The following is a 19,000-nucleotide window of genomic DNA, read 5'->3' as shown; positions in this document are numbered from 1 at the left end:
AAAGGTAATATTTGGGTATTCTGCTCTCTAAGCTATCTCATCTGCTGCTATATGTAGGTCTGTGCTTGGAGTTAGGATTTAACATATATTAACAGCATAGTAAATTGCAACTTAGCTAATAAGAGCATCTCAAGTTCCTTTGAAATTGGTGGCAACCAATCCAGCACTATATATTTATCAATGAAAAAAAAAAACCTAAATCTTCAAATTAATTAGCAGTTTCAGTTGTTAATCCTTATTAATGATTAGACAACGGCACAGACGGGCCACACTTCAAAGTGTAGTTAAAGTATTAATTTACTTAGCGTTGGAGAGGCAATGAATTAGACCATTAATACTTCAGATGTGTGGCTTTTTCAAAGTGGACCCCACCCGATAACACTTAAAAGTTCAGTTATCAGTGCTACATTAATTAACTGAAGCCTTTCAGCAAATTATTCATTATTCATCGTGCCAATTATGCTGAGCACTGGATGCTTGAGGAAAACAAACCAATACTTCTCTCTGCATTAAAAACTATTGCCAAGCCTTGGCTGTGACAAGCACTTCTCCCAGAATCCTCTGCTGCACAATCAAGGCATAATAGATATGATTAGGCCATGCTGCAAGAAGGATACTAGAACGTAAGAGTACTTAAGCCCCATTTTTGGCAGCAATGTATTCCTGGTCCTGTGTTGATACTCAGTGTCAGAGCTTGCGTTTATCGAAGCAGCAGGTTCCGTATTATGTAGTGTATTTTCAAAAAAAAAACTAATGAGAATATTGTACAATTACATTGAGTTCACATTCAGTCTGACATAAGTTTGTATTCTTGCTATACTAGTGAAAGGGAAAAAAAGGTTGAAGGTGCCAACATGAATTGGAATTGTAGACACAATGATAAACTGACAACATGGAGCCACAGTTCATCCTCTTCTGAACTGCAGTCAAAATAATGATATACTGACATAATACTGAAGTCAAAGTTCTGTTTAAACTTTCCCTAAGTCCAAGTTCACACTTCAAACCGCAAGTGCTAAGCGCTTTTGTGACTGATTTTATTAAGCGTTTCCTGGCATTTTTACAGCCATTCACGCTTTTTGCAAGTGATTTTGTATGGATTCTCATTTTGTGATTTGCGATTTTGTGTGTGCAGACAAATAGGAAGTGCACTCTGACCCGGATCTTAATGTCTTTGAAAGCAAATTTACTTGAAAAACGCTCACCACATCGCTATTCAAAGCTCTTTTAAAGCGATCTGCGCTTTTTCCTTTACCTTGCAATGAAGCGCAATCGCCTACAAAATGGTGCAGCATTTGCAAATGGAAAGCTCATCGCTCACGTGAGAACACTAACACTGGATTTCATTCCACAAGTGCTTTTACAGTGCTTTTAAAAACGCTAGTAATTAAAAAAAAAAGCTCAAAATGCTCATAGTGTGGACCAGCCCTACAAGGACTTTGTTCAGGGGACATTACAAAAAGTAACACTTGGACATACTGATGGCTATATTTTTAGATAATGGGGTGTATTTGTTAAATATTTCATAAAAGTTTTGTACACAGTGCATGTAAATTTTACTGGACATTACACAAAATACTTAACATGTTTGCATGTTTTACATTATACTCAACGTACATACATATCTTGTATAATGAGTGCTACACTATTAGTATAATGCATGTTACACATGTAACTTATGTATTGAGTGTATAAATTGCATCTCATAATTTACCGCCTGGCAAAATTTAAATGCGCTGTGTGGGCAATGTACATTTTACCAACATTTAGTGAAAACACCTCATTGTGTTTACTGTAGATCTGTGCTGATGTTGGCCTATACATTTTTGAATAAGTATACTAATTTGTTCCCAGGATTAATTCCCACCCGAGGGATTAATCCTGATCTATTAATCCTGATCTCTGTCTGAGAATAGAGATGGCCCAGCCTTGGGGAACTCATGGAGAAGCACATGATCAGTTTGATCAGCTGATAGATTTGTAAGCCTCTGATTTGCTGTGATGACTTCCTGGTTAACACATGATTATGACCAGCAAATCAGAGCCTTACAAATCTATCAGCTGATCAAACTGATCATGTGCTTCTCCATGAGTTCCCCAAGGCTGGGCCATCTCTATCTGAGAATAGGAGTTGAAGGTATGTACCGTGTTTAGTGTGGGGCTTTTGGGTCAATTATCCAAAAACGGTGTAAAATTATGCAATATAACCTTTCTGTAGACACAAACTATATTTTAAATTCTTTAAAATATTTCCTGCACTTTCTAAGAAAAACATTGTATAAGTAAGGTTTTAATGATTTGGAGCATTTGAATGTGGGGGTTTTCCAGAAGGTCTATGGGAGGTAGCAATAATGTGAGATCATTACACTACTAGTGACTTAGCCCGTTTAAAAACGGGCTAGGTCTGTTGCTAATGCGCTGCACGCATTCGCGCCCCCACCGCGCACCCGTCACGCACGACGCACACATGCCCGCCCCTTCTGGCCCTGTCCTCCTCCGGCTCTCGCCAGTGTCTCTGCATCCCTGCACATACGCAGTGGGACGCAGCAACACTTGCCTTTTATTAGGTAGGATGCTCATCTCCACAACCTTGCAAGGGGTGGGATGTGACTTTAGTTAGGGTACATACAGTAACAGTTCTGAAATTAAAGTCTCCACGCTGATAGCAGCTCTGCTGACAACAGATCAATTTTCATAAATCCACAGCTACTGTGTGGTGGTAAAAATGCCAATTTTTTATGTTACAAATGACATTAAAAAGGTCAAAAGCATTTTTACCTGGAGTTTGCCTTTTTAGAAAGCCCTGCATGTCTCATTTTGCTGATAAGTATGTTTCTGTGATGATAATCTCGTTTCACTGATAAATGGCTTTTTTTCTTAATTTTGAATTAGTTTTAAAGTCATTTAAAAATCTAGTGGGACTGGCAGAACCAAATTCTGAACAACTTTTCAGCTATTTTCCTTCAAGTGGATAGGAGATAAACTTTTATATATTTCATAATTGTGCCCCTTGCATATATTTTATAGGGCATTCCTCAAGCCAAATACTTTTTGTTTGTTTTAATGCCCTAATTCCCTATAAACTAAACAAGCCGTGCTCACAGCTCCTGCAGTGCCAAGGCATTAGGAGTCCCATGTAGCAAGTGCTCATGGGAGCTCAGTCTGGATAAGATTTCCCGAAGGAGGAGGCATTACCAGCAGGGAACTGCTGAGATTTCAGAGGCAAGGGGGCGGAGAGGGAAGGAGAGAGGGGGGAGGGGAAAGGAGTTTTCACAGGCTGAGGGGTGGAGATACAGAGAAGCTTGCCTGTGTAATGATAACAAGCAGAATATGGCTGCTCTCATTTGATCACAGAAAGAAATAACCATATACTGTTGAAGCTGTTTGCAGCTAGATTTACTGTGTAAACCATCTAAACTTTAGATAAGATATATAGACAAGTCACTTGCTATAGTTAGTTTTTTTATCTCGGATCTGTGTTAAAAACATAAAGAATGCCAGTAAACTATGCCCTCCGTTGCCACACATATCTATGCCCCATAAAACTTCAGTTTACCTCACAGGACGTAGTGATGCAGGCTTCACATTGTGTGGAAGTGCAATAGAGAGTGTCGAGGATGATTGTTTGTCCAGGGCATACAGATGTGTTCACTGTTTTAAATCATTGCTGCTCACAATTGCGCATGTGCACATGCTCCCGTGTGTCCCATGCGCATGCACGCAAGCTCCCGTGCACATCAGATGTAACAGCATTTATTGGTGCAATAACAATGATTATTCTCCACTTAGGGCTCTGTCACAATGAAAATTGTCAAAAACATTTGCAATCGCTGGCGATTAGTGATTGCGATTTTTCAGCAAAATCACCAGGAAAAAAAATTGCACTAGGAGCTTAGCAATTGCAATTTTTCTGCAAAATCTCCAGAAAAATTTGCTGAAAAAATACAATCATTAAGCATTTAGCTAAATCAATCCCTCCAGTATGAAACAGCCCTTACAGCAATTGAAAGTGAGACTCATGTCCTCTTTTCTAACCTCTGGCCACACAAGGACACGAGTCTCGCATGTAGCTACGCCAGTGTGCACAATAGTGCAGGCATGTGTGCGCAATTGCATGTGCGATCCTTCACATGCACGTACTCTTGCGGGTGCTCATGTGTGCACATATGTCCTTGTCCACGTGTGCATGCTCACTCCGGATGACGCACAAGGCAGCACTGATTGGGGCAAGGGAACAGGTGTTCCCTGTGCAAATCTGTACCTGTTTTTGGCAAATAATCACTGTTACAGCCAATACAGTGATCATTCATAGGCTGGGACCACAATTGCATCATGGAAATCAGGTGCAGTTTTCTGTGGTTGATTTTGGGTATGTAGTGCACACTTTAAGGAGTACTTCAACCACCTTAGCCCTTCAGCATTTGCTGGCAGTCTATGATAATCACATGCGCTTTGGGATTTAATGCAGGGTGGGGGAGTTTTTAAATGTGTGAGTAACGCAAACAAAAATTGCATGGTTCGAAATAGAATGTGCACATTACTACTATAAATTTGTTCAGGTGGTACCTGCGCTGGAACAGCGATGCAAACAAGGGATTGTGCTGTAACAATTAGTGCAAAGAAATGGACATAAAAAAAGCCAAAGTCGCACCTTGAGAATAATGGAATGCTGTACATCTATTTTGTAATCACATAAGGAGTATGTGGCCTCTTTTTAATCATAAGGAGCTGTAAAAGAAATTTTAATGCGTATTACAGCTTGAACTCATGTCACATAACAAATTGGAAGGGGCAAACGCAATCCAACATAAAAATGTCATTTTCAAATTTATAATCAAATTTGAGGAAGTTTCAGCAAAACTACATGAGTTGGTAGCATTTAAAAAAAAATCAAAAATCAAAGAACCGTATATACTCGACTATATGTCTAGAAATTTAGATCTGACTTACTAAATAAAAGTATAAGGGTCAACTTCTAGACTACTCAGAACTAAATGTCTGACTCATAGCCAGGTGGGTGGGAGGTGCATCCCTCTCTCTCAAACTTTGCAGAGTTAGCCGTAGCAGACAGCTTGCTTTATAACCCCCTCCTACCACCACTGTTTGCTTTGAAAAACAATACTTTGTATAGCTTACTTTTGATATGAGAAGGCTTTAGAGGAATCCATTGCCTGTGACACACTGACATTTTTACCAACCAATGCCTGCAACACTGAGCACACTGAGTAATGTGTGTACTATTAACCTTTTGATTATATAATTTTCACTGTTTGAACATGCTTCACTATTTGATATGCTTCACTGTTAGACTAGTGGTTAGGTTCTCTCCCCTGGGGGCCCGTCCACCGCCATGGGAGAGTCTAGTAGGGATAATTTGTGCACAACTTAAGCTGAAACTAATGCACTCCTTTACTGTACCTGTTTTGAATGCAAGGTGTGTAATCTGCCTGTTATTCAAGCTCTGCATACTTGTGCAGGTAGTCAATTCAGGTGCAGCGTCTGTTTGGAAGCGCAGCCATTTCCTTCTGCTGTACAAAACTTAAGTATACTTCAGGCTAGCTGCCTCCATGGATGTCAGCTTGCATTCAAATTTTAGAATTTAAATTAGTGTTAGCACATAATTTGCATTTGATTTGTATACAAGGTGTGTATTTAGCCTCAAGGGGCTGGGCATATCTCTGGAGCTTTCACTTCACTTGCAGCCTGTAAGCGCTGCCCATTGCTTGCGTGTACTATTAGTGACACACCCATTTGCACCAATTTACTCAGTGGTAGGTGAAACTTTTTTGATAAAAGAAATGCCAAGAAAACACAGGTCTGAAAGTCCTGGCCACAACAATTAACAAGGAAAGGGCATGGGAAAAGATACTGGACCGCAGTGCTCACTAAGAAGGGGGTTAATTGCTGCACTTGGGGACGTGGAGGAGTTATTGTCTGCACCTAAGGCTGCAATACTTTATGCAATGCAGTCATTAACCCCTCCTGGTCCCCAAGTGCAGATGCAAATTCCTCCTGGTCCCCTAGTGCAGCCATTAACTTTGTTGGGTAGACTTATACTTGAATCAATTAAAAATTCCAGCTTAAAAAGGCCAAAAATTAGAGTCATCTTATACATAAAATCGACTTATATTTGATGATATATGGGTGGCTGGATAGTGTACTGGTTAAGGGCTCTGCCTCTGACACAGGCGACCAGGGTTCGAATCTCGGCTCTGCCTGTTCAGTAAGCAAGCACCTATTCAGCAGGAGACCTTAGGCAAGTCTCCCTAACACTGCTACTGCCTATAGAGCGCGTCCTAGTGGCTGCAGCTCTGGCGCTTTGAGTCTGCCAGGAGAAAAGCGCTATATAAGTGTGTGTCTTTGTCTTTAAAGAGAACCCGTGGTGGGTTTGAAGAATATTATCTGCATACAGAGGCTGGATCTGCCTATACAGCCCAGCCTCTGTTGCTATCCCAAACCCCCCTAAGGTCCCCCTGCACTCTGCAATCCCTCATAAATCACAGCCATGCTGCTGACAAACAGCTTGTCAGAGCTGGCTGTGTTTATCTCTATAGTGTCAGTCTGCTGCTCTCCCCGCCTCCTGCAGAACTCCAGTCCCCGCCTGCATCCCTTCCCTCCCTGCTGATTGGAGGTAAGGGACGGGGCAGGGACCGGAGCTATGCAGGAGGCGGGGGAGCAGCTGAGACTGACACTACAGATGTAAACACAGCCTCACAGCACGGCTGTGATTTATGAGGGATTGCAGAGTGCAGGGGGACCTTAGTGGGGTTTGGAATAGCAACAGAGGCTGGGCTGTATAGGCAGATCCAGCCTCTGTATGCAGATAACATTTTTTAAATACACCTCGGGTTCTCTTTAAGTTGTTTCTGATCAACTTTAACATTACTTTGCTACCCCTTTTTGTAGTATGTTTTTGCTTGCAGGATGCTTAAAAGGGGGATTTATGCAGTTACCAAATGTAAATGCAATTGCCATGTACTATTTTTACTGTGCAACTTGCCAACAAATTTAGCAAATGACGAACAAAACCATGAACACATATGTTATAGTACGCTACTCCATGCATTATTTCATTTGTTCATGAATTACCTAAGTAAATGCTTGCAGAACTAAAATTACATATGAGCATGATTCAGGCAGTACTGACCAAAAAGATAAGTAGGACTGCCAGGCAACTAGCATTGTTTAAGAGTAAATAAATATGGCAGCCTCCATAACATGCATTATGGATAGCGATGGGCAAGTAACACCGTGCATTACAATGGGCACGTTAACATGGTCACACCTGTGGCGCTAACCGGTCAAGGAGCAAGGCTCCAAAGGCTGTAGTACCAGTAAAATTGCTGTGTGCTCCCTGCACTTACTGCATTTGACCCATATACACGTAATAGGTGGAAAGTTAGAGTCCACATATCACCTACTATTATTAATGTACTGCTGAGACTTTGAACTTATTGGAAATAAGTTGCTAGGAGTTTATGTTTCATTGACGGCTGTTGTCCCGTACAATGTCCCAACACCTGAAAAGGAGTTTGACGGCTAATTCTTTTTTAAGACCACCTTAAACCAGAAAGGTACACTTTGGACGTACTTAAAAATTGTTTTCCCCTCGAACAAGGCAAAAGAACAAGATTTAAAAAAAAAAAAAAAATCAGTCCCCAAATCATATATTACTTTGATACCCTCTGGAAACAGTCTAATTGGGTCTGCAGATCCCATTTTACTATGTCTTAATAGGCATAGATACCATCACACACCTGACAACACATGAACAGGCCACGCAGGTTCACATTAAATGTTTTGTCCCATTCCTCCAGGGTGGTATCTTCACTCGCTGAATTCATGTTAATTCCCGCGTTATTACACGCAATGTCAATTCTCCCCCAATTAGCCACAATCTCGTCCACCACTCTCTTCACGTCTTTTTCTTGGCTAATGTCGGCTGCCATAGCAACAGTATTTATGCCTGCAAAATAATTCCACAAAGTAAATTAGTTGAGTTGGGGAAGTAAAAAAAATAGAAAGGTAATTAATAACAATAATTTATAAATATATAAGCCAAACCTTTTAGATTGGAACAGTTTCAATGCTACCACAATGAACATTTTGAGGACTGGGTCATATTTTGCTTGTTACAGACGGTTTAAGACGTACTCTTGGTAAGTGAGGATAGGGTGCCATCTAGTGTTTGTTTTAGAGACTACAAGCACTAAGATTTTCCTTTAAAGGAAAACCTTAGAAATTGCCATTAGTATGGGCATTCAATAGGAATTAATTTGTAATTTACACATTAAAAAAAAAAGAAGAACAATAACAACAAAAGGGTTACCTTTAAACATAAAAAGGTTCAGTTACAAATTATTTTCATAGACATATGAAGGAACATAGCTACATAGCTTTTTTTTGTTTGTGTAGATGGTCCTGTGGGTAGCTGATGCCAAACAAATCACTTTTTAAAGGGCAAATGAGGTGACATGTGACATGATGAGATAGACATGTGTATGTATAGTGCCAAGCACACAAATAACTAGGCAGTGTTCCTTTTTTTTCTTTCTCTGCCTTAAAGAGTTAAACATTAGTTATGCAAGTGACAGTTTCTGTCTGGGTCGGACTGGGTCAGACTAGAGCAGGGGTAAGGAACCTATGGCTCGGGAGCCAGATGTGGCTCTTTTGATGGCTACATCTGGCTCACAGACAAATCAGTAGGGGTTGATTCATTAAGCTACACTGCACAAGCAGCTTAGTGTGGCAGCGCAGTGAAGTGAAATGAAAGAAGCTACCCCCAAAACTAACGTCTACTCCATTTGCCTCACCCTGGATCCTGCCAGTTCAGTGACTTTGTTGGTCGAGATCCCCGCACTTTGATTGGCCCAATAGGCTGTCTCACTTGACAGGCAGCCTATTGGGCCAAAATGCGGGGATCTCATTCTACAAAGTGAATCAACCCCCAAGTCAGCAAGCTAATTGTACAAGCTGTTAGTCAGTATTTCTCCTGTCTGGCTCTCTGGGAAATTGCCGATGTTGCTGAAACCAAGAGAAGCTGAAGAAGTGTCTGACACTTCCGCTGCCCGATGGATCAACTGTATGCACATCACCATGGCAACAGGGAGGTGAGCCCTCTGCTGCACATGCACACTGTGCCAGTTTGAAACATATTGTATGGCTCTCACGGAAATACATTTTAAAATATGTGGCGTTTATGGCTCTCTCAGCCAACAAGGTTCCTGACTCCTGGACTATAGCATAACCCTCACTGATAAGTAATTACAGCCATAAAACACTTTCCTGTCAATAAATGGCTTCTGAGAGTCAGAATAGGGTTGAGAGATAAAAGGGTCAATAATTCACAATAATTAAGGCATCTTAATGACGTATTTATGCTTGAAAAAAATATCTGTTTTCCCTTTTGATGTTGCATGTATATAAGCTGTCTGTACCACCAGCTTGCAAACTAACAGGATGTAAACCTGACGAAGGCTGCAAGGCCGAAAGCTTGTTTATTCTTATTCATTTGTAGTTAGCCAATAAATGGTATCATCCTGATTTAAAACTTCTTGTATTCCAATCAATCATAGAATCGTTTCACATAGACTTCCTCCATACACTGTGTGGTTTTCTGTACAATGTGATTTTAAAAACCTAATCGAATGATCACATCTGAGAAAAATATTGTATCATTAATGGGCACCTTAAGAATATTTGAGGGGTTAGCCAATCAATGTTTTGTACATTTTGGAAATGTGGGAGGAAACTAGAGAGCCAGAGGAGACCCACGCAGGCACAAAGGGAAACATACAAACTCTGCGCAGTTAGTGTCCTGGACCAGATTCCAACTAATCAAGGTGAGAGCGCTATCTAGGAAGCCAACATGCAATCTAGACACAGGAGCAACTACACCCTCTGAGGCTAAATGTCGCTCGTTCCAGCCTGTTGCTTCTAGTCATGTGATCCAAATTTCAACTGGGCATTTTAGTTGCATAAACTTATTTTCACACTAAAAGTTATTAATGTAACATTTGATTGCTAAATCATGAAATTGTGCATTTAGATCAGTGCCTGCAGATGGTCTTTGACACGAAAGAAGGTGTAAAAAGTCAGATTTCACACTTCACTCTCAGGTTCCGCAGTGTTTTTAACAGTAGAAATACAGTTTTTAGCGGTCTTTCAAAGCACATTACAAACAAGAGGGGAAAGGCATTTAAAATGATAACAAGAAATTATGGAACTATAGGAATGATTTATTTAACACATCTTGAAATTCTCCTTTAAAGTGTAGCTCAAACCTCAAAAATAGGCCATTAATGATTCCCTTCGGCCAGAATAAAATTGAAGTCCTCTATAATTAGAATTGGTTTTTTTTATTATAACCTCAAATTGTGATGTACAGATATTGTATTAGTACTCTCTGTCTCTGTCCTACTTCCTACCTGATCTGCATTCTGAAACTGCCCCTCCTCCCCCACTGGGGGATCAGGTCATTTGGGCACAGTGATTAGCAGACATCTAATTAAACATCAATGCAAAGTATCAGTGATCAGGAACCCAGATGGTGAGTTGGGGGCCTGGTGCGGTACTAGTAGATGATCGGTTACAGTAGTAGTTGATCGGCTACTACATAGGGATGATTTAGAAGAGTTAATCCTCTATTTTGCAAACTATCAGCTACAAGTAGTGGTCATTTGGGCGCCGGTGGAAGAGGTTACTGTTAGGCACTAGGAGGGTTGTTTTAAGTGTTAGTGTGAAAATTAGGGCCAGGTAAGTTTATAGTAAAATATCAGTAATGCAGAGTACAGGTATTTTTACTACCCAGCGCCCAACTAACACTTTTGCGCCACAATATGTGCTCTCCACTAGCCCCTCAACTGCTGTTTTCCCTCATCAATTCACAAGTTCACAACAGCTGCTAGATTGGGATTAAAATAGCTAGCTCGCCTGGTTAAAACTGTGAGATCTCCTCTTTGGCTTTGCTGATGGAGAGTAGGACCCAGAGTGAGCAATACTGGAAATCGATGACACAAAAAGAAGACATGGTGGATATGTGGGGAACCAACAATTGGAACCAGGAGAGGTGACATCCTTCTCTAACATGCTAGACACACTGCATGCATACTCTGCATTATGGGGGGACTAGAGATGTCGCGAACCTCCGATTTTCGGTTCACGAACCGGGTTCGCGAACTTCCGCGGAAGGTTCGGTTCGCGGAAAAGTTCGCGAACCGCAATAGACTTCAATGAGGAGGCGAACTTTGAAAAATAGAAAAAATTATGCTGGCCACAAAAGTGATGGAAAAGATGTTTCAAGGGGTCTAACGCCTGGACAGGGGCATGGCGGAGTGGGATACATGCCAAAAGTCCCGGGGAAAAATCTGGTGTGACGCAAAGCAGCGTTTTAAGGGCAGAAATCACATTGAATGCTAAATTGCAGGCCTAACGTGCTTTAAAACATCTTGCATGTGTATACATCAATCAGGGAGTGTAATTAGAGTACTGCTTCACACTGACACACCAAACTCACTGTGTAACGCACCGCAAACAGCTGTTTGTGTAGTGACGGCCATGCTGGACTACTGCGCAACATGGCGAGATTGCTCTTCCTCACTCAGTGATTTAAGGTAATGTGTGACTTCCTTCTCAACTTTCCATGGCATTGTTAAAAAGCTTACGTTTTGTTTTTAAATTACATTTTCTACTTGCTGTGTACTTGTTCAGTACCGCTACAATGGGAATCCTGTGGAGGCGGGCAAGTCTGCCATTGTGACCCCGGGTAATGGCCGGGGAATGAGGGGTTTGAATCCGGTGTGGAGCCTGAGCAACGGCTACCACTACACATCCAAGGAGGGCAGCGGGCAGGCATGCACGCCCGCCTGCCCGGAGGTAGTGACCAAAAATAACAATACAGGAGGCGGACTTTCGAGGCCCTGCTGTGTATTTGAAATGAATGTACTTTAAATCCTTGAACGAGAACCAGTTATGGCGGGCAAAGACGACACCACATTCCTTTCATGAGAATCATATGGAGGTGGGCAAGTCTGCCATTTGTGACCCCGGGTAATGGCCGGGGAATGAGGGATGGAATCCGGTGTGGAGCCTGAGAAACGGCTACCACTACACATCCAAGGAGGGCAGCAGGCAGGCATGCACGCCCGCCCCGAGGTAGTGACCAAAAATAACAATACAGGAAGCGGACTTTCGAGGCCCTGCTGTGTATTTGAAATGAATTAACTTTAAATCCTTTAACGGGAATCCGTTATGGAGGGCAAGTCTGCCATTGTCACTGCGGGGAATGAAGGTTGGATTCCGGCCCGAAGTGGGAGCCTGCTGAGACCCATGCTGTAGCTGCCCTGACCGTGCTTTGCAGACCAGGCATCTGTGGTCAGATGGACCCTTGAGCCAGCGGAAGACAAACCAAGTCGAAAGCATTTGCCAAAAATGTTTTACGGAGGGCAAGTTTTGTTGGCATTTTTGTAAATTGTTTAAAAATGATAGATGGTTGTATTTTTAAATTGTTTGAAAGTTTAGATGGTTGTATTTTTAAATTGGTTGAAAGTTTAGATGGTTGTATTTTTAAATTGTTTAAGTGTAGCTATTCTTCCTCCCCCCAGCCACGAACAATACCATGGGAACGTGGAGCAGCAGAAGCCCCCTGTGACGGCTGCCGCGGTTATTCTCCGCGGCTTGTCTTTTGAGGGGTGCTGCTTTTCCTCAGGTGTTCTTGCCATAGCTGTTTGTGCCTTCTCTCCAGGTGCCTTCGTAAAGCACTTGTTACTACATGACAGTTGGCCTTTCCACGGCTCAATTTTTGCTGGCAGAGACACTAGATGGCTTTGCTCCGATCTGAGACACACGCGTTAAAAAATTTCAGGATGAGCTCTGACAAAAGCTAGGGTGCTATAAAGCAATAACAATCAGCCAAGGAGCAAACTAAGCAGCCAAGAACCTAACGAATCTGTCCCTAGAAGAACAAGTCTGCAGCAGCTGTCCCTTTCCTCTCACAAGCAGGCACAGGAGTGAGTGTAATGGCCGCCGGAGCCTGCCTTATATAAGGGGGGGTGGGGCTCCAGGGCTTACTGTAGCCTGAATGGCTACAATGTGCCTGCTGACTGTGATGCAGAGGGTCAAAGTTGACCCTCATAGTGCATTATGGGGCGAATCGAACTTCCGTAAAAGTTCGCCTGGCGCAGGCGAATGCGAACCACCAATGTTCGCCTGGAACCGTTCGCCGGCGAACCGTTCGCTACACCTCTAGGGGGGACCAGTGTAATGCACCCTGCCGCTTATTACAAAGGGAGATCATCAGCTTCGGAACTGGCAGTGAGGGGTCACTGCGATATACTCGGGATCTACACTGATGTCAACTGCGATTTTATCTAAAGCCATTTTTTATTTTTATATTTAATGGAATACTTAAGACAAAAAAAAGAATGATATTTACTCACCCGGGGTATCCCTCAGCCCCCTGAAGCTGGATGGTGCCCTAGCAGCCCCGCTCCGATCGTTCTGTCCCCGCTGGCGGCTACTTCCGGGTTCGGCGACAGCCACCGACAGGCTGGGAATGCGGCTGATTCTCCGCGTTCCCAGCCGCTATATCACCCTCTATGCTGCTATAGCGTATATATATATATACGCTATAGCAGCATAGAGGGTGATATAGTGGCTGGGAATGCGGAGAATCAGCCGCGCTCCCAGCCTGTCGGCGGCTGTTGCCGAACCCGGAAGTAGCCGCTGGCAGGGACAGGACGATCGGAGCGGGGCTGCGAGGGCACCATCCAGCTTCAGGGGGCTGAGGGATGCCCTGGGTGAGTAAATATAATTTATCATCTATTCCCTGTCTAAATTATACAGGCTCTTCTCAAAAAATTAGCATATTGTGATAAAGTTCATTATTTTCTGTAATGTACTGATAATGTACTGATAAACATTAGACTTTCATATATTTTAGATTCAAATACACACAACTGAAGTAGTTCAAGCCTTTTATTGTTTTAATATTGATGATTTTGGCATACAGCTCATGAAATCCCAAATTTCCTATCTCAAACAATTAGCATATTTCATCCGACCAATAAAAGAAAAGTGTTTTTAAAACAAAAAAAGTCAACCTTCAAATAATTATGTTCAGTTATGCACTCAATACTTAGTCGGGTATCCTTTTGCAGAAATGACTGCTTCAATGCGGCGTGGCATGGAGGCAATCAGCCTGTGGCACTGCTCAGGTGTTATGGAGGCCCAGGATTCTTCGATAGCGGCCTTAAGCTCATCCAGAGTGTTGGGTCTTGCGTCTCTCAACTTTCTCTTCACAATATCCCACAGATTCTCTATGGGGTTCAGGTCAGGAGAGTTGGCAGGCCAACTGAGGCAGTAATACCATGGTCAGTAAATCATGCTTTCATCTGCTGAAAAGCTTTATGGAGATGAAGATTTCATTTTTCAGCACAACCTGGCACCTGCTCACAGTGCCAAAACCACTGGTAAATGGTTTACTGACCATGGTATTACTGTGCTCAATTGGCCTGCCAACTCTCCTGACCTGAACCCCATAGAGAATCTGTGGGATATTGTGAAGAGAAAGTTTAGAGACGCAAGACCCAACACTCTGGATGAGCTTAAGGCCGCTATCGAAGCATCCTGGGCCTCCATAACACCTGAGCAGTGCCACAGGCTGATTGCCTCCATGCCACGCTGCACTGAAGCAGTCATTTCTGCAAAAGGATTCCCGACCAAGAATTGAGTGCATAACTGAACATAATTATTTGAAGGTTGACTTTTTTTGTTTTAAAAACACTTTTCTTTTATTGGTCGGATGAAATATGCTAATTTTTTGAGATAGGAAATTTGAGTTTTCATGAGCTGTATGCCAAAATCATCAATATTAAAACAATAAAAGGCTTGAACTACTTCAGTTGTGTGTATTTGAATCTAAAATATATGAAAGTCTAATGGTTACCAGTACATTACAGAAAATAATGAACTTTATCACAATATGCTAATTTTTTGAGAAGAGCCTGTATAATTAAGACAGGGAATAGATCTGTGATGAACCACAATAAAAATAGGGAGTAGGGGGAAAACTGGACTGAGCTCAGTATACTCCCAGTTTCAATTTAATTGAGTTGGGCTGGTTTTCATTGAGGTCATGAAAACATTTTTATTTTAGACTTGTTATATGCATTATTTTCCTAATACAGAGGGAGAGTGAATTAGAGATAGGAAAAATAGAAAACCCTCAGTACAGGTGGTGTAAATCCACTTTGTTAAAATGAATAAGATGTTACGTATAGCCATCGTGTAAATTAATGTTCTTGAAAATCCTCTTAAATTTCAGTTTGCTGCCAGCTATAATTATATAGACTTGCCAGAAAACAAATTATATTGCCTTCCAACAATCATTTCCATTTGATGGATAGAATTACCTTCAATGGTCACTGCTTGTGTGATTGGCTCAGGAAACAGGAAGTAAACGCATCACTTCCTGGGCCGAGAAGAGAAAGTGTTTGTAGACAATAGACAGTCTAGAGTCTCTTCGGAGGATACAAATCCAAAGGCAATTACAAAAACAGTCAGAAAAGAAGGCATATTTAAACAGCAGTGTTAAAGGCCATATTATAACTTCATGCAATCAATGTTTGTTTATCATCACATTTTTAAATCAGCGAAAAACATATTGTATTAAAAGCATTAAAGCTATTAAAGTGTCACTAATACCTTTCAGGTACAGTTCATGGGCTACTGCCTCCGCTTTTTCAAGCACCAGATCTATGATGGCAACTTTAGCACCAGCTTCTCCCAGAGCATGAGCGAAAGCACGTCCGATACCCTGACCTCCTCCCGTCACATAGGCAATCTTGCCGTCCAGTTGTAGGCGGTCCAATATGCCATGTCCTTTCAGTCCTTGGAAAACCCCATCTTCTACAACTCCTTTCTAAATAAAAAAAAATGTAAATGATAAAAATATTAGCACATTTCTACAGTATATTAACATATTAGTTTTTTTTCTATTTTTGATTTTTTTATGCAATATTATAAACTACACATTTAGACTACAAATCCCACAATCAAAGCTCTATGTCCCAACTTTTTGATAAAAGACAAAGGGACACCCCTTTGCCACACCCCCTCCACGCCTCTATATATGTATACTACAAAGCAAAAAAAAAAAGCATAAGCCAAATTTTGACTCAAAGCACAATTGCCCTTTCTATCTTCACTACTCTTCCTTGATTTTAGCACCTTGTTACTTATTTGTGCTATAACGGCTTTTCTTCAGATCCATTTTTTCTCCATTTGTCTTAACCGCTTCCGCACCACGATAATTGATATCTATGCCATGTTTGGAACCTATTATCCCTGCCAGGGCATAAATTTCAATTACCATGCCACATTCGACCCATCTCTCTTGTTGTTCACGCTACTCTCCCGCCGCTGCAGCCTACTCACTCTGCTGTAAATATGACAGCGGAGCTCCATGAGCCGGTCAGGAATTGATTTCATGGGCTCTGTCTTTGTGATCACTGTGATTGCCTTGGATTGGCTCACTGTGATAACTTGGTCAGTAGCCAATGAAATTGGCTCCTGACTAGCTAACTGAGCTCTGCTGTTATACCGACAGCAGAGCAAGTGGGCTGCAGCCACGGGAGAGCGGTGCAAACGATGAGAGAGATGGGTTCTGTGCGGCATGACGTCGGTAAGACCCAGGCTTTTTTTACCAAGAAGTCTCTGGTCCTAAAGGTGCGTGAAAGTTACCCACTGGAGTGGGTAACCGCTCTACTACTCTGTAGTATATAGAGGGAGTGTTGGGATGGTCATTTGCTGGGAGGGAGGGCTGGTACACTTTCCACACTTGCTAGGGAAGGGAGAAAGAAGAGGTATTTATGTTGAGCACACATTATTAGAGGGTGGAGTTTTACAGCCCACACTTGCTTTGGCAGGAGGGTGGGGGGGGGGGGGTTATGTTGGCCACACTTGCTATCGGTGATGGAATGGTCGCAGCAATTGTTTGTTACTCTGAGAGGGGAATAGTGGCTGTCTGTATGTGCTGTTTTGAGGGTTGAGCAGAGGCGGGAGTTGAGATGGTGACATATTTTGGGTGGGTAGGGTTTTGACCAAACATGTTTCAGGAAGGGGGCTTATGGGAGGGGCTGGATCAGGTTTTGCCTGTTAAAAAAAAAAATTAAAATATTCACACGCTTTATTCTCATTTATGTTACAGAGAATCAAATCAGATGAGGTCAGAAAAGTGTGTGGGAGATTGTCTTTGAAGACTCTTTGAAAAGAGATCTCCCCTCTTCAGAGGATAGTGCCTCCAGCTCACGCAAGCATCAAGCATGCTGGCCGAAATGATCAAAATGAATGTTTTGCCTGGCTAAATGAGGTTTCTTGGGACAATTTTTTTTGTTTTTTGTTTTTAGGTTTTTTTGTCCCTGAAAATTAAAACAAAAATGTATTTTAAACATATGTAAACAGTTTCTGTATATTTTCTCTTCTTGTACATTATATTTCACCTCAGTAACAACAAATATCTGGATATTGTAGGGAGCTTAGCAAAACCTTACTGTGCGGTCAGTAATCTGAGAGAGAGGTATCCGTCTTGCAACCAAAATTCCACAATCAATTGCCAATTCCACCTTTAAAATATAAGGGATGATATTGATTATCAAAACACAGTAACAAAGTCTAGAAGTCAAAAGAGTGTCAAAAATCCAATGCAAATACAGATAAAAAGTTCTAAATGCTTTGAAATACAGGTCAACAAGCAGTTATTCAGTGTCTCCAAAGTAGAACAACCAACTTTCAGCTAGAGATAGCGTGCTGAACTTAAGGGCTATTTGCATTCCATGGGCCACATCCATTAACCTCCCACTGTGGAAAATAGGTCCTTCACCATGTTCGATGGGTCAGATAAGATTTATGAGATGAGCCCCCAGGTCGTTTGTAGTTTCAGTAGGCCTCTAATATTATATGGTCCCCACTGCCTAAAAGTCCATACCCACCATACAGAGAATACCCATCTGACCATAGTGTATAGATAATAATATAATAATAATAATGGCAGTATTTGTATAGCGCCTTTCTCCTGTCGGACTCAAAGCGCTTGCGAGGCAGCCACTAGAGCGCACTCAGTAGGCAGTAGCAGTGTTAGGGAGTCTTGCCTAATGAACTCTTTACTGAATTACTGGCTTACTGAACAGGCAGAGCCGAGATTCGAACCCAGGTCTCCCATGTCAGAGGCAGAGCCCTTAACCAGTACACCATCCAGCCACAAAAGCATAGAAAACTGCAAGGATATCACTTTGCATATTTCTTACCTATGCATTTCATCATGAAATTACTCTTCAAGTGTTTTCACTAAGTACCCCATTAGGGACACTTTTGGAATGCTGACCGGGTGTGCAAGGTGTGGTCATTAGCTTGTGATCTTATCCCACACACGGATGTAAGTGCAACATTCTATCTAGCAATCTAGGGCTTTACGTTATCAGAGGTGCATGGATGTTTCTGAGGTGGCCAAATAACAATACAGTAGAGTTTCAGTTATGTAGAACTCAACTAACCAGCAGTCTCAACCAACCAGCACAAATGATTAACAGCTGCAGACACGCCCCCCATGACAAAAGGAAAAGACTACATTTCTGACTTTTATCTATACTATAAGGCTTGAGGCTGTGGGAGTGTAACACGACAATATATGTAAAGAACACTGTTCACAAAATTAATATTCTGAACTATTGCAAAAGAGTAGCATGGTGTGTTACAAACAAGCTATTTCAGAGGCACCTGATTAATAATTAGTTGGACGCCTCTGAAATAGCTTATTAGTGATCGTTACACCTCAGTTGGGAGGTTAAGGTATTTTAGCTTGCCCTAGATTACCTTTTAGGAGTGCAACCATCCAGTTCCCGTCTCACAATACCTGGAAAGTGCAAGCAGGGATGGGCATCTCCCTGCAAACGTACTTCACCACGGGCTCCTTGTTTTTAATTTTCCTTGTGAATCCTAGATCCAT

At 41.9% G+C, this 19,000-nt stretch overlaps 1 protein-coding gene across 2 annotated transcripts in view; it reads right to left on the bottom strand.

Annotated features, from left to right (window-relative positions):
* Positions 1 to 19,000, bottom strand: part of LOC137532938 (D-threitol dehydrogenase-like) — a 112,134-nt gene that overhangs the window by 59,919 nt on the left and 33,215 nt on the right. For both annotated transcript variants that reach the window (XM_068253970.1, XM_068253971.1), the window contains 3 exons: positions 17,550 to 17,621; positions 15,703 to 15,919; positions 7,758 to 7,966 (listed from right to left, as the gene is read on the bottom strand). In XM_068253970.1, the coding sequence (XP_068110071.1) occupies positions 7,758 to 7,966; positions 15,703 to 15,919; positions 17,550 to 17,621 (498 nt within the window). The remainder of the gene's footprint in view (positions 1 to 7,757; positions 7,967 to 15,702; positions 15,920 to 17,549; positions 17,622 to 19,000) is intronic.

Source organism: Hyperolius riggenbachi, chromosome 9 (genome assembly GCF_040937935.1).
Source record: "Hyperolius riggenbachi isolate aHypRig1 chromosome 9, aHypRig1.pri, whole genome shotgun sequence".
NCBI lineage: Eukaryota > Metazoa > Chordata > Amphibia > Anura > Hyperoliidae > Hyperolius > Hyperolius riggenbachi.
The sequence above is the reverse complement of the archived record's forward strand: the minus strand, read 5'-3'. Positions and strand labels throughout refer to the sequence as shown.